The 24,629-nt window shown below is 46.7% G+C and overlaps 1 protein-coding gene across 5 annotated transcripts in view; it reads right to left on the reverse strand.

Annotated features, from left to right (window-relative positions):
• Positions 1–3,157: 3,157 nt before the first annotated feature.
• Positions 3,158–24,629, reverse strand: part of LOC143805813 (leucine-rich repeat and fibronectin type III domain-containing protein 1-like protein) — a 797,917-nt gene continuing 776,445 nt past the window's right edge. For 4 of the 5 annotated variants that reach the window (XM_077285501.1, XM_077285500.1, XM_077285502.1 and 1 more), the window contains one exon: positions 3,158–4,001. In XM_077285501.1, coding sequence (XP_077141616.1) covers positions 3,482–4,001 — 520 coding nt within the window. In that variant the 3' untranslated portion in view covers positions 3,158–3,481. The remainder of the gene's footprint in view (positions 4,002–24,629) is intronic. The other variant, XR_013221333.1, reaches the window with a different exon arrangement.

Consider the following 24,629-nt stretch of genomic DNA (forward strand, 5'->3'; position numbering starts at 1 on the left):
TGTGTGTCATCTCATATCAGTAAATACAAGGTAACAAACATGAAAATGCCATTTATATAAACAATAAAAATCCCCATAAAGTTGAGGATAAATATACAGTATATGATGAAAAGCCAAATAGAATAAAAATGGGAACAGCCAGTAGGTGCGTATAGATAATCACAATCACATATAGATGCAGATATATACCCAGTCTGAGTAACATGGCCCGCAAATGGGGAGAAGGGAAAAAAAGAAGAGCTGACATACAGGGGGGCGCACTTTCTTCTTTCATTGTGATATTTTACCTCCCCCCCCCCCCCTTTCTTCTGCTTTCCTCTTTCTTTCCATTCACCTCTTTGGGGTCTTGTCCAGACAAGAGTATTCTTTTTAGGGTTACCTGGATTCATTCAGGGACCTATTCCCATATGATGGACTCTATACGCATTTACTGGTTGTTTTTATTTTCTGCAATTTGCAGCCCACAGAAAGGGACAGAGACCAGAATCCGTGGGGGCTAATGCAGGGGCCATTATACATTTTCAATTACAGCAGGATCATCTGCTGAGGTTCCCCCTATACCCATGATTAAAGTGTACCACCGTAGTTGTAATCAAGGTTTAGGGGCCCACTCAGATGGTTCGCCCCCCCCTGAGCTGAACCCTTAGCTACGCCTCTGGTCAGAAGAGAGATTTGATGGGCTCTGAAAAGTCCAAAATTGTGTGAAGCTCAACTCCCAGACCTACTGCCAGTTTCTGGAAGACAACTTCTTCAAGCAGTGGTACAGGAAGAAGTCGGTATCGTTCAAGAAAACCATGATTTTCATGCAGGACAATGCTCCATCACATGCCTCCAACTACTCCACAGCGTGGCTGGCCAGTAAAGGTCTCAAAGAAGAAAAAATAATGACCATGGCCCCCTTATTCACCAGATCTGAACCCCATAGAGAACCCGTGGTCCCTCATAAAATGTGAGATCTACAGGGAGGGAAAACAGTCCACCTCTCGGAAAAATGTCTGGGAGGCTGTGGTGGCTTCTGCACGCAATGTTGATCAAGCAACTGACAGAATCTATGGATGGAAAGCTGTTGAGTGTCATCATAAAGGGGGCTATATTGGTCACCAATTTTTGGGGGTTTTGTTTTCGCATGTCAGAAATGTTTATTTCAAAATTTTGTGCAGTGATATTGGTTTACCTGGTGAAAATAAACAAGTGAGATGGGAATATATTTGGTTTTTATTAAGTTGCCTAATAATTCTGCACAGTAATAGTTACCTGCACAAACAGATATCCTCCTAAGATAGCCAAATCTAAAAAACCCACTCCAACTTCCAAAAATATTAAGCTTTGATATTTGAGTCTTTTGAGTTGATTGAGAACATAGATGTTGATCAGTAATAAAAATAATCCTCTAAAATACAACTTGCCTAAAAATTCTGCACACAGTGCGTCCCTTTAAAAGGGAGAAACAAAAAAAAAAGTTTTAAACAGATAACCAATAGGTCTAAAACTGGCTGCTACAATTTCCAACAATACCCAGGCACACGTATAGTAATTATTTTTCCTTTGTCTATAATTTTTGGAATTATTGCAAAACATCACATGCAAAATTGCAAATCTATTCTCAGCAGTAATGGATGCACTTGTATAAACCAGGTAAGAGTCATTAATGTGTTTGCACCTAGGCCTTGTCTTAACGGCAATAAAATATGGCACATTTCTAGTGCATAATGTCACATTTTGTGTTAGACGTAATATAACCCCTTCATGCAATTTTCAATTTTTATTTTTTTTTGCACTTTCAGAACGTTTTCAGTTTTCCCAGCGAGATGACAGTATAGCTTTTTTTTTTTTTTTGTGACCAAATTGTAGTTTTGAGCGACTGCAAAATTTTCCAAATTGGGCGAAATGGTGAAAAAAAACCACCTATTTTTTCGTCGTTCATTGTGCAGTAAGAATGATGTAGTGACATGATTAATTTTACTATAATTATGGTGATACCAAGTTGTATAATTTCTTTAATATTCTGTTGAATTAGAAAATATTTTTAACTTTTGTAAAAAAAAAATAATAATAATTCTGAGCTCTGAACATTTTTTTCTTGTAGGAGGTCTTGTTTTTTGCACAGTGATCTGACGTTTTTATTAATACCATTTTGGGGCACATTCAATGTTTTGATTGCCTTATATTGCATTCTTTGGATGAGGTGCAGTGACAGAAAAACAGCAATCCTGGCATTTAGATTTTTTTATGTTTATAGTGTTTACCTTCTGTGTTGATTAGTTTTATATTTTGCCAGACCGGACTTTTACAAACCCTGTGACACAAAATATATTTATTTTTAGTTTTTATTTTTGAACTGGAAAAAAAGGTAATTCTCACTTTATATGTATTGGAGTGCAAAAATGGCACCAAAGGGGGTTTTCAGTGGGTACCTGGATATAAAGGCAAGTCTCTGGCACCCTGTGATCGTGTCATGGGGGAAAAATGGGCACCGGAATGCTTATGTTACGCAATAATGCAGCTTAAATGCTGCTGTCAGAGATTGAAAGCGGCATTAAATAGCAGCAATTCGAGTTGGCTCCAGTCTCTGTTGTTGGAAGCATGTGCTGACTGTATAACACAGCCGTCATCTGCCAAGTATTGAGCGAGCTAGAAAGAACGATCCACCGTGCCTAGCTCATCTATTTCAGTATTCTGGCTCCACATAGGGGTTTTACTTAATATGCCACAACGTGCACCAAATTTGCCGCAAAATAAGGTAAACAAAAGTGCATAAAAGATGCACAAAAATCATCATCCAGAATGTGCCGCTGTGCTAAATTTGAAGCCTGACTAGTCCAAGTTTTACGCTGTCTAATTAGAAGAGCAGTTTAGAAAACCTTCATTTTCTTGCAAAACTGCAAATATAATAAGTCCCTCATCCATGTACTTAATAAAAGGAGGAGTCTTATAGCAGGTATTGTGCTGTTGTCTTATTCATTAAGACAGGTGCCCAATAGCGGCAGATATCTGTAGATGAGACATCACTGCTCTTCTCACCTCCTGATGTAGAATGATTACTCCTTTAATTATTCGGTAAGGTCATTAAAAAAAGATTAATACATACTAATCTTCCAAATTTTGCATGAAATAGTATGAGTGTTCATTCAGGATATTAAATAAATGAGTGTCAAAGAACTAAAAAACCCAATTTATTACACCTTCACGCAAGTAGCATTCGTGGAAACCAATTATTTCACATTAGCCTGGTTTAGTCACACACTTTATATTTAATAATATTCAACCAAAAATAGTTAAGAATGCAAGAACCCTTTTTACATATTAAAAAAATAGCTTTTTTGTTGTAACCATCTGATCTTAAAAATAGACAATAGGTACGAAGCCGTCGATGCGGCTCCTTGCATGAAAATGTTCTTCACGATACCACAATGTCCAGTTTCGGGTGGACCGTCCTTTTTTTTTTTATAAGAGGTGCATACGTTTGTGGTATAATGTTCTGCTAGTGAGACAGGACGTCATTTGTTATAAAGGTAGTATCGGGTACAGTCACTTTTTCACCATCTGGGGTGAGGTCAACTATGGTTTTGCTTTTGATGGACGTTCCTGAGATGTCCTGCATAATACTGTCTCTCCTCTCGTTGAGCTTAGATGATGAGCGTCCCATGGTCCCGCTCTGACTACCGTTGGTTTGGGAGCACACGTTGGTGACCTTGGTTGGTTTAGATTTGGGGTGATTATTGTAGACTTTATATTTCATTAACAGAATAAAGATGAAGACTAGGACAGAGGCCACTATGATGCCACCTATGATGATGATCATGGTTCCACCAAGAAACTGTGCATGGAGCGACCTGCACTGCTTATACTCCTGTTCCGTGGTAAATTGTACACAGCCGATCACTCTGGTTGCAGTTAGTGAGGTTATTCCATCATCATAAACGGCCAGGACACACAAGTCGTAAATGCGAGACGACACCAGGTCACTCAGGAAAAATGACTTGCTTGAAGATGGGATCATTCTGTATAAAGAGAAAGGTAAGAAATTGTTAGGATATTCCACAGAAGTTTCTTTCGGGGCAATGCTCTCATCTAGGTGATTTTTTTTATTTATTAAATTTTATAAAATTTTACAATCAGAAATAAGACAAAACAATCATAATTTGGCTTACAAATTAGAGAATCAGAAGGAATGAAGTACAGTTAGAATGATCTCTTGGAAGACGTTTCCTCCTAGTGGCATCAAAACATATTGTGCAATAGAAGAGAAAATGACAAAGTCCAACAGCAATTCTAAATTATGCCAAGTAAAGATGACTCCATCCCAATACACATATTACAATTCTAATAAAACCACAATACTCAATAAGACAGGACTTACACATAGGGAAGAAAGATCTTTTCTCCTTGCGGAGAGTGACATGTTAAGCATGTTGAGGTGAGGAGACTTAAAGCCGCAATGCTCCTCTGGGAAATATGCAAATTGTCTCTTCAGGGAGGAAGGGGATTAGAACTCTAGTGCCACCTATTGGAAGTAGCAATCCTAACAGTCAATATCGACCCTTTAACGAGCCTTGTCACATGACTTAGGATAAGAGCCCAACCTCTCAATCAGCCAAACCAGATCTCCACGAGGGGCAGTACTCCAAAACATAGTGTCTACAAATTGAGATCTGGTTTGGCTTTTATACTAAGTTAAAGGGTCGACATTGACTGTTAGGATTGTTACTTCCAATAGGTGGCACTAGAGTTCTAGTCCTCTTCCTCTCTGAAGAGACAATTTACATAGGGAAGAAGAAAGCTGTTCAAAAACCAACATGCACCTAGCTGTTGCTTTTTGCCCTAAAATAGTCCCAGGAAGCCCAGACGGTCTCAAATCTGTCCAAACTCGTATTCAATAAGGCTGTGGTGCTCCATCATGCGGATCTCATCTATTCTATCCGAAAGCTTCTGATTAGAGGGGGGAGTAGTCTGTCTCCAATGAAGGGCAATCAAACATCTAGCTGCCATCATCAGATGTAACAGCAATCTGGTCAAATTCCTCCCCATCCCACCCATCCACTAGGAGATACATTTACTAGGTATATGGCAGGGTCCAGCTCAACCTCCATATAAAGAACCTTTTGTCGTTTAGGTGATTTAATATTGTCATCTACTGATGGTCAGGCACTGATCTTCATGAGTCCAAAATGGATGTAGGAGAATGGTTATTGCCCTAACCATAGACATCATCTGTTCTGCATAGAAAAAAGGCAGCCACATTTACCAACATAGGTCAGAAAACTAATGCTGTATATGGTGCAGCAGCCCCTGTCATAAAGCGGTAAGGAACATAGGTGCAAAAAACTGCTGAAACCGCAATCACATACCGCAAATCACATACCGGTGAAATCGTGGCGGTCGCCTACTATGAGAATTGTACACTGCTAAGGCTTGTACAGGGCGCCAGTCATACAGATGTAGTGCACAGTGTCTGACTTACAGCCTATCAGTGATGCACCTGTGTTGCCTTCGCCTCCATCAAGGGGATACTGCTTCCTATAGTGCATTAGTTTTCTGATCTTTTCTGCTAAATATTGCTGCCTTTTTTCTGCTGTTTTTTTTTTTTATTTTAATGTTGTTTTGCTGTGTTTTTGCTTTTATACAACAGTAGTCCATGTAAATATATTATCCTGAGGTCAATTTTTCATTTTTTTCCAAGAATCATAACTTTTTTTTTTTATTGTTACATCTACTGAACCTATGAAGTCTTTTGTTCTTTTGTGGAACTAGTTGGAGTTTTGGATGACACCCTTAATTTTACTGTACAATGTGCTAAAAAACAAGGAAAAAAAAGTATAAGTGGAGTGAAATGGTGACTATAAAAACTGCACATTTCTCTGTTTCGTTTTTTTCAGGTCTTGGACGTTTTCTATATATTTATTTATTGGTTATAAGAATTCTGAACTCATGTATAAAAAAAAAAATTGGGTTTGTGTCACCATTTTCTGAGACATAAAACTTATTTGTTTTTTCTTCAATGGAGCGGTTATTTTGGCAGCATCGTGGCTCAGTGGATAGCACAGCAGCCTTGCAGCGCTGGTGTCCTGGGTTCTAATCCCACCTTGGACAACATCTGCAAGGAGTTTGTATGTTCTCTCCGTGTTTGCATACTCTGGTTTCCTCCCACATTCCGAAGACATACTGATAGGGAATTTAGATTGTGAGCCCCATCAAGGACAGCGATGATAATGTGTGCAATCTGTAAAGCGCTGCGGAATATGTTAGCGCTATATAAAAATAAAGATTATTATTATTATTATTTTGCATGGCAAGCTATTATTTTGATTGGTATCTTCATTTTGAGGTACATATGATGTTTTGATCATGTTTTATTGCACTTTTTGGGAAAGGTATCATTGACCTAAAGCAAAAAATCTAAATGCAAGAGTAGCTGTTATGTCATTCATGTATGGGATAAATTTTATATTGTGAGAGCACATTTTTACAGATGTGGCAATAACAATTGTTTTATGTTTCTAATTTGTTTTGTCAAAAGTGTGTGTTCAAACTTTTACAGTCTATTTTTTTTCCATTTTTTTAAAATAATTTTTTAAAGTCCCCTGTCCTGTAAGGCGTTTGTAACTAAAAGAGCCACCTTGTGCAGCACTAATTCTGCATTCTGACAAGGTGGCTCTTTTAGTTATTGGTGCTGTAACTTCAGAAATAATCCATTTTATAATTTGTCCCAAATACCTTCAATCAGTCAAGGAGGCAGGCCTTTCCCCCCCTGCTGCAGACGCCACACAGCCATCACTCATGTCCTCTTGGCGCCGGGCGCTGCCTCCTCAGCGCTGTTTTCAAATGATCCGGCGCCTGCGCTGTTTTCTCCTGCCTTGGGCAGGCGCAGTGAGCGCTGCCCATCCTCTGTCCTCATTTGCAGTCCAGCTGACTGCGCCTGTGCGGCCGCCCTGCCCGAGATCCCGCCCCGCAGTGTCTTCTTATTTATTCTCACTGCGGGGCTGGGATTCATGGGCATGCGTAGTGCATATCTAAGCCTCTCACTCATCTCCCTCTACCTTCTTTAGACTGTGCGGCGTCATGGCCGTGGCATGCGATTAGGGATCAGCTGACGCCGCACAGTCTGAAGAAGGCAGAGGGAGATGAGTGAGAGGCTTAGATTCCCTTTAAAGAGTCTTAATTTTTTTTTGTCTCTCAAAGGGACCTGAACCTGCAATTGTTTAATCTATACACCGCAATTACCCACTATTTCAGTATATAGTAAAATTAATGATGTGCTATGATCCCATTCTGTGGTTGGTCTCCACAACAGTACAAAGGCAGTGGCTGCAACCCATCAACACCTTGCAATCACATTATAGGGGGTGGGGGGGCATGAATTCCACAAAAGTCTGACCTGCTGGGATTGCAGTAAATGCCCGGATGTAAAGCAAGGGGTTGCAGCGCCAGTGTCTCAGCATGCCTCTCCCCTCCCCGGCAGGGATGCTGATTCACTCACCATTGTGGCCCCCGTCCCGCACCTCCTTCGGCTGCAGCCCAGGGTCTGCACTTGGCTCGCAGATCCCCGGGCACTGTGCTTGGGACGCACATGCGCTCCTTCCTTCAAGGGACAGCGCACGCTGTCCTAAACTGTCCCCAGCCAATGGCTGGGAGACACTTATTACTTAAGGCACCTGAATGGAGAAGCCTGAGCATCGTGTTAAGTCAGTTGCCTGCACACTTGCTATTTGTCAGGTCTCCAGTACCCGCCAATAAGTTTACCAGACCTCTACCTGTCTGCCTGTACTTGCCTTCTGTCCCTGTATATCAGCTGTGCCCGCCAGCATCTGCCTGCATATCAGTCGTGCCTAGCTGTACACCAGCTGCATCTGCCGTGCCTACCTGTACACCAGCTGTACCTGCCTGCGCCTGCCGTGCCTACCTGTACACCAGTGGTACCTGCCTGCACCTGCCGTGCCTACCTGTACGCCAGCTGTACCTGCCTGCGCCTGCCGTGCCATGCCTACCTGTACACCAGCTGTACCTGCCTGCACCTGCCGTGCCTACCTGTACACCAACTGTACCTGCCCGCACCTGCCGTGCCTACCTGTACACCAGCTGTACCTGCCCGCACCTGCCGTGCCTACCTGTACACCAGCTGTACCTGCCCGCACCTGCCGTGCTAGTTTGTATACACGCCGTCCCTGTCTGCACCTGCCGTGATTCCCAGTATTCCTTTTGTGCCTGCCTGTAATTATCAAGTCCATCTGGTATTGGCCGTTCCATGTGTCTGCCCTTTCGGGGATCTGCTGCTGTGCGTCCGAGATATGTCTTGGAGTAGCACCTGCTGCTGGTGATTCCATCTCTATTTTTGAATTTTATTCATTTTTGATAATACATTTTTTTTTCTGAATTTTACCACATATGCCTCGCTGGAATTCCAATCCTGTTCATATTGAATGCTGAAGATTTTGCCTTGCTCCAGGCCATCCGCGCAGGACTTCTCATCTGTATTCCTACAACGCGGTGAGCTGACTTTTCTTTCTTATTTTATCACTACTATAGACATTATAGGATCACACTGAAATAAACCTACAACTATCTAATGTGTATCTCCATCTTAAGGATAGGGACAATTCAGTGGCATTTTGTTAGCTTGTATGCCTGTATTGTAGTATCACTAAAACTAAGAAAATACAGCCGCACTTTGAAATGTCAAAAATGGCAAATTTAGAAAATAGATCTGAATTACTACCATAGAAAATAGGTAAATGCTACTTTATGTACATATGGAATATTGGAAAACTGGAACTGTAATATTGCTACAAGAAAATCACAGGAAAAAAAGAAAGGTACTTAACACATAAATTGGCCAATTCGCAGTTGCTGACACCGGTAATAGCTGATCGGCGGGGGTGCTGGGTGTGGTTGCAGCGCCCCAGAGTCCTGGTCATTGCAGTACTGATGCTCCGCCGCTAAGGGGGGCTATGGTACGTCTGATGGCACTGAAGGAGTTCACCTGACCAGGTATCACAGACACCAATACACTTTACAGTCTGGCCTCCAGGGGGAGCTAAGGGTACTATGTATTAGGCCACTCCTCACAATCTGGTAAAACTGGGGGTTAGGTAGGAAGTTAGTCAGAAGCTGACTGGGTTGGAACCAGGCAACATCCTGTGGCAGAGGGTGTTGCAGGGGAAGATTCAGGGGGGTCCCTGTCAGGGGTGGGATCCTGACAGAGGCCTAGCGAACTGAGAGAACGTTACGGGACCGCGCCTGCACCTGATCGCGGCGGTGCCCTAAGAAAGGACAAGAAGCGAGGTTTACTGTGCTGAGTGAGAAACAAGATCAACGCAACAAGGAGAAACACCAGTAGGAGTCGTGCTGTAAGACGAGGCAACATCCTACTGAGGCGCGCAGCCGGTGGCCGGAACGCCGAGGAAGTATAGAGCTCCAGGCCTTACTTCAAACCTACGGCAGGACAGTCAGTTATAGGCGGGCTGTCTCACCCAAAATCACCTAAGAAGACATAGGGGGCAACATTTGGAGAGGGGTGACACTAGGGTCCAGGAAGAGCTCCGAGCCTACCCGTCATACGGGTGCGTCCTAGCCATATCATCTGGGGGACGAAGAAGAACATCATAATCGAGTTGTGAGGGAACTTCAGAAACAGACACAACAGTTGTGGGGACTATCCCGTAAGCACAGCAGGGGAGGACCACAACACACAAGCGCTAGAAGGTAGGCACAGATTTCCACCTGCAAAGGGAACTCTGGAGGTGCCATCGGACCGGCCGGACTTGAGCAGCGTGGTTAACCGTATTCCGGACTGAGGATCCTGAAGCCTTCAGTAAAGAGGTAAAGAGACTGCAACCTGGTGTCCTCGTTATTTACTGCGACCTGCACCACATCATAACATCGTCACCATACCTCCACCTTCATTGTACGCCCCCCAGCAGGGTCACGGCCCTGGTCTAGCCACCGTGACAACCCCAGAACAGAGACTCAGAGGCCCGGTACCAGGTACCCCTCGGCCCTGCGGCAGTGGGGGCGCTACATGGTGGGTGTGGCACCCCCACCGATCAGACATTCATGATGACCTATCCTAAGAATAGGCCATCAATATTAAAGTCTCGGACAACCTCTTTAAGTATAACACAATAGCTAAAATTATTTTTAGCAAAGATGTATTTAAGTACAAAAATAAAATTGGCCTCAACGATGTCCATTTTATTTAAAGAACGTTTAAGATTAAAATTTGTAAGACTTTGGCAAGTTATGACCAAATATTCTATCACATCTCTATTATAATAAATATGTTAAAGGGAATCTGTCAGCAGGTTTTTGCTACCTCATCTGAGCAGCATCATGTAGGCAAAGAGAAGCTGAATCCAATGATGTATCAGATTCCTGGGTGCAGCAGTTCTGACAATCACAGTTTTTAGATTTTGCAGAGCTGAGAATACTGCCCCCGCCCACACAATGCTCTCTGTCTACACATGCTATAGACAGTGAGCTGCTTATCACAGGAGGGGCGGAGTCAGACTAGCAAGCACGCGCTGCTGTAGTCCAGACAATGATAATCACTACGTGATAAAACCTTCACTGTATGTAAACAGCAGCACACAGCCTAACAAGTGACACATTATTGAATTACGTGTATTAACCCATAGCTTATGCTGTCCTCAGATTACATAGCAAAAACCTGCTGCCAGATTCCCTTTAATTTCTATATGACCAAATCTTATAATTTCCTCTTATTGTCCTCCCTCCTCTATTATCGCCGCTCTACAGGTAGTATATTAATAAATGCCATTTTGGCCCGATATAGCAGAAATGTGTTTATCTCGGCCAATGCTTGTATACTTCAGTAGCCACATGTATATTCGGGAACATTCTGTTCCTGACTGACTTCTGCAGTTCTCCGCTCTCCGCTTGTCCTTTGTCTTGAGTGGCATTGCAAGTGTTTTCAATAGTCCTCTTATAAAGACGGCATCACATCTGACAGAGTAGTGGAAATAATGATCCCGCCACGATGATCCGCTACTTTCTTTGTATATGGTGTGACTGTTATTACTTCATTATCAGGAGATTTTGATTGCGGCCAATTATTCTGAACGGACCTTTGTTTAGACTTAATCTTTGCCAATCAGCAGAGCCCCCCGGCCCCCTGTAATTCTTCTTTTTCTAATCCTGATATAAGTCATTTTTATGACCATTGTGCATTTTGGTTCTCTGGCTCAGGACCAAAGTCTAGTCATTACTTCACAGGTTTCCTATGCTTTGCCTGTACGGCTGGGATCCCTCGGGCCGGCTACTGCATGCGGGTGGGAGTAGTGCCCACCAGCGCCCATGAATGAGCACGAGTTTGTAACAGAGGTATTATCTTCAAGCTCGTGCTCTTATTTACCACTGCACATGTGTCATGTCGGACGCTGTTCAGACCAGGTCGTTCGACAGACAGCGGTAATTCCGCTTTTGACCACTATGCGCTCATTGGCGTCGGCTAGATTTTATCTAGCTGGTCCAGGGTTAAATTACCTGGTGTTCGGATTGGAAGCTGGGCCATGCCCACTGCCTTTAAATAGTTATCCTGAACATTGGGCGTCGCCGATTATAGCTTCTGTCTTGTGCATGGTATCTCGGTCTGGAGTGGTGAGCTAGTAGTTGGAGTATCGTTGCTGGTGGTGTATTTCCCTTTGTCTTATTTGCTCCTTCCTATATTTGTATTTATTTTGCCCTTTGCATTTATAGTGTATTCCTGAGTGACTGCGGCGTGGTGCTTATTTTTCCATTATCCTTGTCTGTGCTAACTGTGGGTATTGGTGTGTGGTCTCTTCACTGGGTGGTGGGTTGAGGTTTCAGCCTAGGGTTGAAACAGGAGACCGGGTGAGGGTGGAAGCTCAGACATGCACACCATCAGTGTAAACTCTGGGAGAGGGTCAGTCAGGGTTTCCCTAGTCTGAGGGAAATCGCAGGGGCCCGGGTTATTAGCTCTTTCCTGCCTAGGTCTCCCGTGACATTATAATCGGCCAACATTATTTTCATGGATCCCATGATTTCCTTAACCCGCCAGTTGGAGGAGCTGTCCCTACAGGTCACTGAGTTGAGGGGGGCAGTGCAGCGACAGGGACTAGCAGTGTCTAATGTGCAAGACGGAGTTACAGGTAAAGTTGCTGAACCTAAGTTTCCTTTGCCTGAAAAATTTGCTGGGGAACGCAGTAAATTTGTTTCTTTTCATGAAGCTTGCAAACTGTATTTCCGTATGCGCCCGATCTCCTCCGGTAATGAGGCTCAGCGTGTGGGCCTGGTGTTGTCATTATTAAGTGGGGATCCCCAAGCATGGGCGTTATCTTTGCCATCTGATTCTGCTGCATTTGACTCTGTGGAGAGTTTTTTTTCCTCTCTTGGAAACATTTACGATGAGCCTGACAAAATGGCTCTAGCAGAATCTAAGATACGCACTATTCGCCAGGGGGAGCATGTTGCAGAGGATTACTGTTCTGAATTTCGCCGCTGGGCGGTCGACACACAGTGGAATGAGTTTGCGCTGCGGAGTCACTTTATTCATGGAGTTTCTAATAGGGTTAAAAAAGCCCTCCTGATGTACGAGACTCCTGCTTCACTAGATTCCGCTATGAGTCTTGTTGTCTGCATTGATCGCCGTTTGCGTCAGGGGAATCATAAGACGCCGCCTGTGGGTGAAGGTTTAGGTTCACGTGAGGTTGCTGCAGGTGAGCCCACGGAACCTATGCAAATCGCAGGGGTATCACATGTTAAGAATCGAGCCCCTGTACTCAAGAAGCAGGGAGCCTGTTTTTTCTGCGGTAAAACTGGTCATTTTATTAATATCTGTCCTCTGCTGTCAAAGAAAGACGCAACGGTGGAAAAACTTTTAAGCTCAGAGGGTGTGGAGGAGTCCAATCTGAGCTTATGTATATCCTCCATGATGGTTTCTCAATGCATGCTCCCTGCCAAAGTTGTTGTCGCTGGCAGAGAGCTGCCAATCACTGTTTTTGTGGATAGTGGTTCTGCCACAAATCTCATTGATGAGGAGTTTGCACGCACTGCTGGTTTTAGGATCGAAAAACTGCCTCATCCTATCCACGTGGTCACCATCAATTCTACTCCCCTCCCACAGGGGGAGATTACTGAGTTTGTGGCTGAGGTTAAACTCCACATTGGGGTTCTTCATTTCGAGCAGGTTACATGTAAGGTGCTCAAGAGTCTTCCGGCACAATTGGTTCTGGGTTTCCCATGGTTGTCTACACACAACCCGGTTATTGACTGGAAAACTCAGGACTAGTGTTGAGCATTCCGATACCGCAAGTATCGGGTATCGGCCGATATTTGCTGTATCGGAATTCCGATACCGAGATCCGATACTTTTGTGGTATCGGGAATCGGAATCGGAAGTTCCCAGTGTATGGTTCCCAGGGTCTGAAGGAGAGAAAACTCTCCTTCAGGCCCTGGGATCCATATCCATGTAAAAAATAAAGAATTAAAATAAAAAATAGGGATATACTCACCCTCGGACGCGCCCTGGTAGTAACCGGCAGCCTTTTTTGCTTAAAATGAGCGCGTTCAGCACCTTCCATGACGTCACGGCTTCTGATTGGTCACGTGCCGCTCATGTGACCGGCACGCGACCAATCACAAGCCGCGACGTCATCCCTCAGGTCCTAAATTCCCTTCTAGGAATTTAGGACCTGAGGGATGACGTCACAGCTTGTGATTGGCCGCGTGGCGGTCACATGAGCGGCACGCGACCAATCAGAAGCCGTGACGTCATGGAAGGTACTGAACGCGCTCATTTTAAGCAAAGAAGGCTGCCGGTTCACAGCGGTGGGGTGCAGGGGCCTCCGGAGAGGTGAGTATATCAATATTTTTTATTTTAATTCTTTATTTTACACATTAATATGGATCCCAGGGCCTGAAGGAGAGTTTCCTTTCCTTCAGACCCTGGGAACCATCAGGGATACCTTCCGATACTTGAGTCCCATTCACTTGTATTGGTATCGGGTATCGGTATCGGATCAGATCCGATACTTTGCCGGTATCGGCCGATACTTTCCGATACCGATACTTTCAAGTATCAGATGCAGTGGCGTAACTACAAAGTTATGGGCCCCGGTGCGAACTTCCAAATGGGGCCCCCCCCCCCTACCCCCCCCTACCCCCCCACCTTCCCCCGCCCCCGCAACCCCCCCACCTTCCCCCGCCCCGCTTCCCCTAGATACGCCTCGGACTGTTGCAGGAATCTCCTGCACTGCAACATGGTGTTGGGTGCCAGCACAGCCCGCACAGTGGTATATCCAGCACAGCCCGCACAGTGGTATATCCAGCACAGCCCGCACAGTGGTATATCCAGCACAGACCGCACAGTGGTATATCCAGCACAGACCGCACAGTGGTATATCCAGCACAGACCGCACAGTGGTATATCCAGCACAGCCCTCACAGTGGTATATCCAGCACAGCCCTCACAGTGGTATATCCAGCACAGCCCGCACAGGGGTATATACAGCACAGCCCGCACAGGGGTATATACAGCACAGCCAGCACAGGGGGTATATAGAGCACAGCCCTCACAGTGGTATATCCAGCACAGACCGCACAGTGGTATATCCAGCACAGACCGCACAGTGGTATATCCAGCACAGCCCTCACAGTGGTATATCCAGCACAGACCGCACAGTGGTATATCCAGCACAGACCGCACAGTGGTATATCCAGCACAGACCGCACAGTGGTATATCCAGCACAGACCGCACAGTGGTATATCCAGCACAGACCGCACAGTGGTATATCCAGCACAGACCGCACAGTGGTATATCCAGCACAGACCGCACAGTGGTATATCCAGCACAGCCCTCACAGTGGTATATCCAGCACAGACCGCACAGTGGTATATCCAGCACAGACCGCACAGTGGTATATCCAGCACAGACCGCACAGTGGTATATCCAGCACAGCCCTCACAGTGGTATATCCAGCACAGACCGCACAGTGGTATATCCAGCACAGACCGCACAGTGGTATATCCAGCAGAGACCGCACAGTGGTATATACAGCACAGCCCGCACAGTGGTATATACAGCAGAGCCCGCACAGTGGTATATCCAGCACAGCCCTCACAGTGGTATATCCAGCACAGACCGCACAGTGGTATATCCAGCACAGACCGCACAGTGGTATATCCAGCACACACCGCACAGTGGTATATCCAGCACAGACCGCACAGTGGTATATCCAGCACAGACCGCACAGTGGTATATCCAGCACAGCCCTCACAGTGGTATATCCAGCACAGACCGCACAGTGGTATATCCAGCACAGACCGCACAGTGGTATATCCAGCAGAGACCGCACAGTGGTATATACAGCACAGCCCGCACAGTGTTATATACAGCAGAGCCCGCACAGTGGTATATAGAGCACAGCCCGCACAGTGTTATATACAGCAGAGCCCGCACAGTGGTATATACAGCAGAGCCCGCACAGTGGTATATACAGCAGAGCCCGCACAGTGGTATATACAGCAGAGCCCGCACAGGGATATATACAGCAGAGCCCGCACAGGGATATATACAGCACAGCCCCCACAGGGGTATATACAGCAGAGCCCGCACAGGGATATATACAGCACAGCCCCCACAGGGGTATATACAGCACAGCCCGCACAGGGGTATATAGAGCACAGCCCACATCTCATCTCATCCCCCCCCCCCCCCGATAATGGCCCCACAGTCCGGTTAAAAAGAAAAAAAAAAAAAAACTCTCCTCACCTTTCCTTTTGCCCGCGCTGCTCCTGGCGGCTGCAGTCTGCCCAGGACACTGCAGGTGCGCGATGATATGACGTCATCGCGCACCCGCAGTGTACTGTCAGAGGCAGAGCGGGGAATGATGGGAGAGGAAGCGTCAGGTGACGCTCTCTCCTCCCATCATTGCATTGAACTATACCGGTGTCATAGACGCCGGTATAGTTAAATGCGGCGGCGGCGGCGGCACTGGGGGGGTTCCGGGGGAGGAACAGTGCAGCGGCCCACTACTGGCATCGGCTCTTCTGGCATTTGCCAGAAGTGCCCGATGGCCAGCCTGGCCCTGCTCAGACCTGCCGGCCCGGGGCCCCTGACCTGCGGGGCCCGGTCGCAATGGCGACCGCTGCGACCGCGGTAGTTACGCCCCTGATCAGATGGTATCGCTCAACACTACTCAGGACATAATTCAGTGGAGTGATTTCTGTCAGGAGAATTGCTTGGCCACATGTGTTTCTGCTGTGACTCCAAGCGTTCCTGAGTCACTTTTGGATTTTGTGGATGTGTTCTCTGAGAAAGGTTGTTCAGAGTTGCCACCACATCGCTCCTATGACTGTTCTATCAGGTTTAAACCAGGGGCAAGTTGCCTAAAGCAAGGATGTTTAACATCTCCGGTCCAGAGAGACAAGCGCTAAAGGATTACATTGCTGAAAGTTTGAGCAAAGGGCACATCAGGCCTTCGTCCTCACCAGTGGCAGCAGGGTTCTTCTTCGTTAAGAAGAAAGATGGTGGACTACGGCCATGTCTGGATTTCAGGGAGTTGAACCAGATTACGGTTCGTGATCCATACCCCATGCCGTTGATACCGGATTTGTTCAACCAGGTGGCAGGTGCTAAGTGGTTTACCAAGCTTGACCTCAGGGGGGCATACAACTTCATAAGAGTCCGTCAAGGTGATGAATGAAAGACGGCTTTTAATACCCCTGAGGGTCATTTTGAAAATTTGGTGATGCCATTTGGGTTGACAAACGCACCTGCAGTGTTTCAACATTTCATTAATGATGTGTTCTCGCATGTTTTGGGGAAATTCGTTATTGTGTACCTAGATGACATCCTCATATATTCTTGCGACCGTGATACTCATTTAGAGCATGTCAGGCAGGTGTTACAGCTCCTCAGAGAGAATAAGCTGTATGCAAAATTGGATAAATGTGTATTTTCGGTACAGGAGTTGCCTTTCTTGGGCTATATTGTGTTTTAAAATGGACGCCGCCAAGGTGCAAGCAGTGTTGCATTGGGAACGGCCTGATAACCTGAAAGCACTTCAGCGGTTCCTTGGGTTTTCTAACTACTATAGGAAGTTTATCAAGGATTTTTCTGTCATTGCTAAACCGCTAACTGACATGACTAAAAAGGGTACCAATTTCTCCGTTTGGCCTGAGGCTGCTGTGTGCGCATTTGAATCTCTTAAAAACAGGTTTGTTTCGGCTCCCATTCTGGTGCAACCAGATGTATTGAAACCTTTTGTTGTAGAAGTTGATGCGTCTGAGGTTGGTGTGGGGGCGGTGTTGTCACAAGGCTCCTCCTTGAGCAGTTTGCGTCCGTGCGCCTATTTTTCCAAGAAACTGTCGCCCGCCGAACGTAACTACGATATCGGCAACAGAGAGTTGTTGGCAATCAAATTGGCCTTTGAGGAATGGCGACACTTCTTGGAGGGGTCGGTTCATCAAGTTACTGTTATTACCGACCATAAGAATTTGCTTTATTTGGAGTCTGCCAAGCGTCTGTCTCCCAGGCAGGCTCGCTGGGCATTGTTTTTCACGCGGTTCAACTTTGTGGTCACTTACAGACCTGGTTCTAAAAACACTAAAGCGGATGCTTTGTCCAAGTGTTTCCGGGGGGAGAGCCTCGGGAAGATCGGGTACCCATCCTCCAAAAGGGTGTTGTGGTTTCGTCTCTCACTACCGAGGTTGAGGCTGAGATTGCCGAGGCCCAGGAGGAGGTACCATCTGAGCTTCCCGTCAACAAAATGTTTGTACCGCTTCATCTCCGCTTAAAGGTTTTGGCGGAGCATCATGATGCTGTCCTGGCTGGCCATCCAGGGGTTAGGGGTACCTTGGAGTTGGTGTCATGTCGGTTTTGGTGGCCCAAGATCCGACAGGACGTGGTCTCATACGTGTCAGCTTGCACCACGTGCGCTAGGACTAAGACGCCCCGCTCCCGTCCTGTTGGCACACTACTTCCTCTCGAGGTACCTAGTAAGCCATGGACGGAAATCTCCATGGATTTTATCACTGACTTGCCCTCCTCAGCTGGGAACACGGTCATCTTGGTGATTGTTGATCGGTTCTCAAAAATGTTGCACTTTGTGTCTTTGCCTTCGTTGCCTAACGCTAAGACTCTGGCTCAGGTATTTGTGCAGTAAGTGGTCAGACTTCATGGGGTTCCGTCTGACATCGTTTCTGATAGGGGGTCTCAGTTTGTGGCAAAATTTTGGAAAGCATTTTGTTCACGGCTGGGGATCAAGTTGTCTCATTCTTCGGCGTTTCATCCTCAGTCAAACGGTCAGACCGAGCGTATGAATCAAAATTTGGAACAGTACTTACGCTGCTTTGTTTCAGATAACCAGGAGGAGTGGTCGACGTTCCTTCCTTTGGCTGAGTTTGCCATCAATAATCACCGCCAGGAGTCGTCTGGGGAGTCTCCGTTTTTTTGTGTTTACGGGCGACATCCTCAATTTTGTACTTTGAGTCAGAGGGGCTCTTCCGGCGTTCCGGAGGAAGACCACTTAGGAGCACAATTGTCATCGGTCTGGAGGAGAGTTAAACAGCGACTGTTGAGTGTGGGTGCTAGGTACAAACGTGTGGCTGACAGTAGGCGTGTGCCAGGTCCGGACCTGAGTGTGGATGACTGGGTGTGGTTATCCACAAAAAACATAAGACTCAAGATACCATCCCTTAAATTGGGTCCACGGTTTATTAGTCCATTTAGGGTCACCGCCGTCATTAACCCAGTAGCTTACCGGTTGGAGCTTCCTACGGTGTATAAGATACACACCGTGTTCCACAGGTCTCTTTTAAAGAAGGTGGTGGGTTCCGTGGACGGGGCGCTTATGCCACCTCCAGTCTTGGTGGATGGTAATTTGGAATTTGAAGTCTCCAAGGTGGTTGACTCTCGTGTAGTGCGCCAAACTTTACAGTACTTGGTACACTGGCGTGGTTATGGGCCTGAGGAGAGGTCCTGGTTACCAGCCTCGGACGTTCATGCGGATCGGCTGGTCAGGTTTTTTCACCGCCGCCATCCGGACAAGCCGGGTCCTATAAGCCGTGAGGGCCCTGGGGTCCCTCGTAGAAGGCGGGGTACTGTCATGTCAGACGCTGTTCAGACCAGGTCGTTCGACAGACCGCGGTAATTCCGCTTTTGACCACTATGCGCTCATTGGCGTCGGCTAGATTTTATCTTGCTGGTCCAGGGTTACATTACCTGGTGCTCGGATTGGAAGCTGGGCCATGCCTACTGCCTTTAAATAGTTCTCCTGAACATTGGGCGTCGCCGATTATAGCTTCTGTCTTGTGCATGTTATCTCGGTCTGGAGTGGTGAACTAGTAGTTGGAGTATCGTTGCTGGTGGTGTATTTCCCTTTGTCTTATTTGCTCCTTCCTATATTTGTATTTATTTTGCCCTTTGCATTTATAGTGTATTCCTGAGTGACTGCGGCGTGGTGCTTATTTTTCCGTTATCCTTGTCTGTGCTAACTGTGGGTATTGGAGTGTGGACTCTTCACTGGGTGGTGGGTTGTGGTTTCAGCCTAGGGTTGAAACAGGAGATAGGGCGAGGGTGGAGGCTCAGACATGCACACCATCAGTGTAAACTCTGGGAGAGGGTCAGTCAGGGTTTCCCTAGTCTGAGGGAAATCGCAGGGGCCCGGGTTATTAGCTCTTTCCTGCCTAGGTCTCCCGTGACAACATGGGTTTGACTTTTGACTGCTTGCAGTAGCATCACCTTCAGCTACCTTCACAGCCGCTTGTGTAAAGGGGGTGACAGAAGCCATCATATGCCTCCCCCTCTTTGAACAGTATTCACATTAAATGTGGGCGGTTCCATAGTGTTTATGACTGTTAATATATTCATTTACTGTTACTGTAATGTGTATGTACTTGACATGTGTTGTATATAGGATCAGGGATGGAATAGGATAGAGGGTAGCAGTAGCATAGGATATTGGGGCACAATAGAGATAGGGAATGAGAGTTTTAGGATATGCATAGTTAGCATAAGTGGTTTTCCAGGCTGGGAGGAGTTACAGATGGGTGTAGTGCAGAGCAGTGGGGATATAGTGAAGACTAGGGTTGAGCGACTTTCATTTTTTTAAGATCGAGTCGGGTTTTGTGAAACCCGACTTTGTCCAGAGTCGAGTCGAGTGCAGTCGGCCGATTATCGCTAAAAGTCGGGGATCGACCGAAACACGAAACCCAATGCAAGTCAATGGGGAAGCATAGTCGGCAGTGAGTGGAGGCCAGGAAAACACCTACAGTGCCAATTTTAATGCCAAAAACATCCATTCTTGTTTCTGAAGCTTGTCAATCTTAATTAACTTTATAATAATAGTTGGGCATAGGAAATTGGGGGTCATTTGGCAAAAGTTGTGGGGGGAGTAGGGCTGGCTCAAGTTTTTCGTGGGCCCAGGAAACGCGGACTACGTCACGGCGGTGGAGCAGGGAGAGGTAAGTATTTCAACGTTGCAAGTGCTGTGATCCTGTGCAAGCAGGGGGGGCCCACTCGTTCGCATTGGCACAGGGCCCCTCAAAGTACGGCGGTGTGTTTGCATGGCGGGGGCGCCTCCCACCAGCAGCGACACTTTTGCGTACTCTGAGGGGCTCTGTGCCAGTGACGTCGCCAACGAGTATGCCCCCCCCCCACCTGATGAAGGAACCTGCACTTTCATCTGCACCTTCCTCTTTGTCCCTGTGTAAGGTGGTATAACATGCGGGAAGGGGAACCTTACTTTCAGCAGGGTCAGATTCTGGCTGTGTAGAGTGCAAGGGGAATGTAGTGGTCTAGGTCAATGTACCAGCAGACTCATCTAGCAGTGGCTGGGCAATGGGCAGGATGAGGAGGAAACAGATATAGGGCCAAAGAATAAAGTAGGCTAAATGCAGTTCAAAATTGGTAACAGGACTAAACAGGCGGCATTGCTTTGTTCAGTGGAGTAGCAAACCCAAGAGCAGCAGACACTGTTTCAAGGGCCCAACCACACTAGTAGGCCAAATGCAGTTTAATATCTGATACTATAGGCCGAAAGCCAGAAGGTAGAAGCTCAGCTGTATTCAGTTGAGGGCAACACCAGGGAGGGGCAGACACCGTTAGTAGGCCGTAACCAAAGTTGAAGGCCAAATGCAGTTTAATATCTGATACTATAGGCCGAAAGCCAGAAGGTAGAAGCTCAGCTGTATTCAGTTGAGGGCAACACCAGGGAGGGGCAGACACCGTTAGTAGGCCCTAAACACCAATTTTATTTTTTTTTAAAAAAAGATTAATGAGAGCCAGAAGGTTGAAGCTCAGATTTATTCATTTGAGGACAACTTGAATTAGGGACTGCAGACAGACTTACCAGGCTGTCCCCTGTGTGGACCATGCATCCAATACATTAACCCATTGCGCCACAAAGGACACGTAACCTTCCGTGGCCATGCCTACAGGTCCATGTGTCTGTTGTCAGGTGTACCTTTGGACTCACAGATTGACAGAATGCAAGGACAATGCGGTCTTTAACATGCTGGTGGAGGGGTGGGATGGCTTTTCTCGCAAAAGAATTGTCAACTGGGTAGCTCATAGCGTGGTACAGCGTAGTCCATCATGGCTTTATTAATATTAAATAAAATTAAAAAATAGGCTCTATGCACTGTAAAATAGGTTCCAGGGGTACACGGGCAGCAGTGGTCTGGTCAGTGGAGGCCTAGTGGAAGGAGGGACCGCAGACAGGCTTCGAAGGCCTAACATAATAAAATGGGCTGGCTGTAGGCACTGTAAAATAGGTTCCAGGGGTACACGGGCAGCAGTGGTCTGGTCAGTGGAGGCCTAGTGGAAGGAGGGACCGCAGACAGGCTTCGAAGGCCTAACATAATAAAATGGGCTGGCTGTAGGCACTGTAAAATAGGTTCCAGGGGTACACGGGCAGCAGTGGTCTGGTCAGTGGAGGCCTAGTGGAAGGAGGGACCGCAGACAGGCTTCGAAGGCCTAACATAATAAAATGGGCTGGCTGTAGGCACTTTATAATTGGTTCCAGGGGTACACGGGAAGCAGTGGTCTGGTCAGTGGAGGCCTAGTGGAAGGAGGGACCGCAGACAGGCTTCGAAGGCCTAACATAATAAAATGGGCTGGCTGTAGGCACTTTATAATTGGTTCCAGGGGTACACGGGAAGCAGTGGTCTGGTCAGTGGAGGCCTAGTGGAAGGAGGGACCGCAGACAGGCTTCGAAGGCCTAACATAATAAAATGGGCTGGCTGTAGGCACTGTAAAATAGGTTCCAGGGGTACACGGGCAGCAGTGGTCTGGTCAGTGGAGGCCTAGTGGAAGGAGGGACCGCAGACAGGCTTCGAAGGCCTAACATAATAAAATGGGCTGGCTGTAGGCACTTTATAATTGGTTCCAGGGGTACACGGGCAGCAGTAGTCTGGTCAGTGGAGGCCTAGTGGAAGGAGGGACCGCAGACAGGCTTCGAAGGCCTAACATAATAAAATGGGCTGGCTGTAGGCACTTTATAATTGGTTCCAGGGGTACACGGGAAGCAGTGGTCTGGTCAGTGGAGGCCTAGTGGAAGGAGGGACCGCAGACAGGCTTCGAAGGCCTAACATAATAAAATGGGCTGGCTGTAGGCACTGTAAAATAGGTTCCAGGGGTACACGGGCAGCAGTGGTCTGGTCAGTGGAGGCCTAGTGGAAGGAGGGACCGCAGACAGGCTTCGAAGGCCTAACATAATAAAATGGGCTGGCTGTAGGCACTTTATAATTGGTTCCAGGGGTACACGGGCAGCAGTGGTCTGGTCAGTGGAGGCCGATTGTAATGAGTGTCTGCCAGTTAGTAGTCAAAAACAACAAATAAATGTGAATGTCTCGCATTAAAACAAAACAAAAACACTAAAGGGTGCAATCATTAGGTTCAGGGGTGGGATCCTCTGCGTTGTTTCAGACCTACTAATTTAGCGCAAAGTATTTACTGTGGTAAATGGAGGACACTGCCCCTGACTATGTTAAGTACCATCATACATGTCAACACAATGGTATTGTCAGTGGCAGGTATGGAAGGATGTCAGCGCATAGACTAAACATTGGTGGACGTGTGAGAGATAACTGTGGAAGTGGTAGAGCAATGTTTGACCTGGGGGTGGGTGAACTCTCTTGTGGCCGGCGGTACAGGCCCAGGGCCCCTCATGTTACAACAGTGTGTCTGACGTTGGGTGCGCACCACCACCGCCAGAGACACTTTATTGTACTATGAGGGACCCAGTAGCAATGCCGTCGACCAAAAGCGAGCACATCCACCTCTTCAGACAAACAGCAGTCTCACGGGTGCTTGCGCCAAGTCGCGATACCACGGCCCCGTGTGGGGAGTTTGGCCATTTAGGGAGGTGTAAACATGTCGTATGCTGTACAATCAGCTGCAGCAAATTAGACATTAGAAAAGTAATTCACAGTAGTCCACAGGCAAGAGCTTTTCATAGGAAAGCTAGGTGTCGGCCGGGCAAGGTGGGGCAAAAGATTTCGAAATCCAGTTGTGGTTCATTTTAATGAATGTTAGATCATCAACATTTTGGGTAGCCAGACGAGTCCTTTTTTCGGTTAATATTGAACCTGCAGCACTGAATACTCTTTCTGATAGGACACTTGCTGCCGGGCAAGCAAGCTCCTGCAATGCATATTCTGCCAATTCTGGCCAGGTGTCTAATTTTGATGCCCAGTAATCAAATGGGAATGATGGTTGAGGGAGAACATCGATAAGGGATGAAAAATAGTTAGTAACCATACTGGACAAATGTTGTCTCCTGTCACTTTCAATTGATGCAGCAGTACCTGTCCTGTCTGCGGTCATAGCAAAATCACTCCACAACCTGGTCAGAAAACCCCTCTGTCCAACGCCACTTCTGATGTGTGCACCCCTAACACTCCTAGTCTGCTGCCCCCTGGAGCTCGTGTGAGAACGATCACGTGCGCTGTGTGCTGGGAATGCCTGAAGCAAACGGTCAACAAGATTTGATTGTTTGGTTGCTAATATTAGTTCCAAGTTCTCATGTGGCATAATATTTTGCAATTTGCCTTTATAGCGTGGATCAAGGAGGCAGGCCAACCAGTAATCGTCATCGTTCATCATTTTCGTAATGCGTGTGTCCCTTTTTAGGATACGTAAGGCATAATCCGCCATGTGGGCCAAAGTTGTCAAATCTCCGGTTGTGATTGGTTGAGGGGCAGTTTCAGGCAAATCTACGTCACTTGTGTCCCTCAAAAAACCAGAACCCGGCCTTGCCACGCAACCAATTTCCAGTGCCCCCGGGAAAGCTTCCGCATTAAAAATATACTCATCCCCATCATCCTCCTCGTCCTCCACCTCTTCTTCGCCCGCTACCTCGTCCTGTACACTGCCCTGACCAGACAATGGCTGACTGTCATCAAGGCTTTCCTCTTCCTCTGGTGCAGACGCCTGATCCTTTATGTGCGTCAAACTTTGCATCAGCAGACACATTAGGGGGATGCTCATGCTTATTATGGCGTTGTCTGCACTAACCAGCCGTGTGCATTCCTCAAAACACTGAAGGACTTGACACATGTCTTGTATCTTCGACCACTGCACACCTGACAACTCCATGTCTGCCATCCTACTGCCTGCCCGTGTATGTGTATCCTCCCACAAAAACATAAC

The sequence above is a fragment of the Ranitomeya variabilis genome, chromosome 2, assembly GCF_051348905.1.
Source record: "Ranitomeya variabilis isolate aRanVar5 chromosome 2, aRanVar5.hap1, whole genome shotgun sequence".
Taxonomy (NCBI): domain Eukaryota; kingdom Metazoa; phylum Chordata; class Amphibia; order Anura; family Dendrobatidae; genus Ranitomeya; species Ranitomeya variabilis.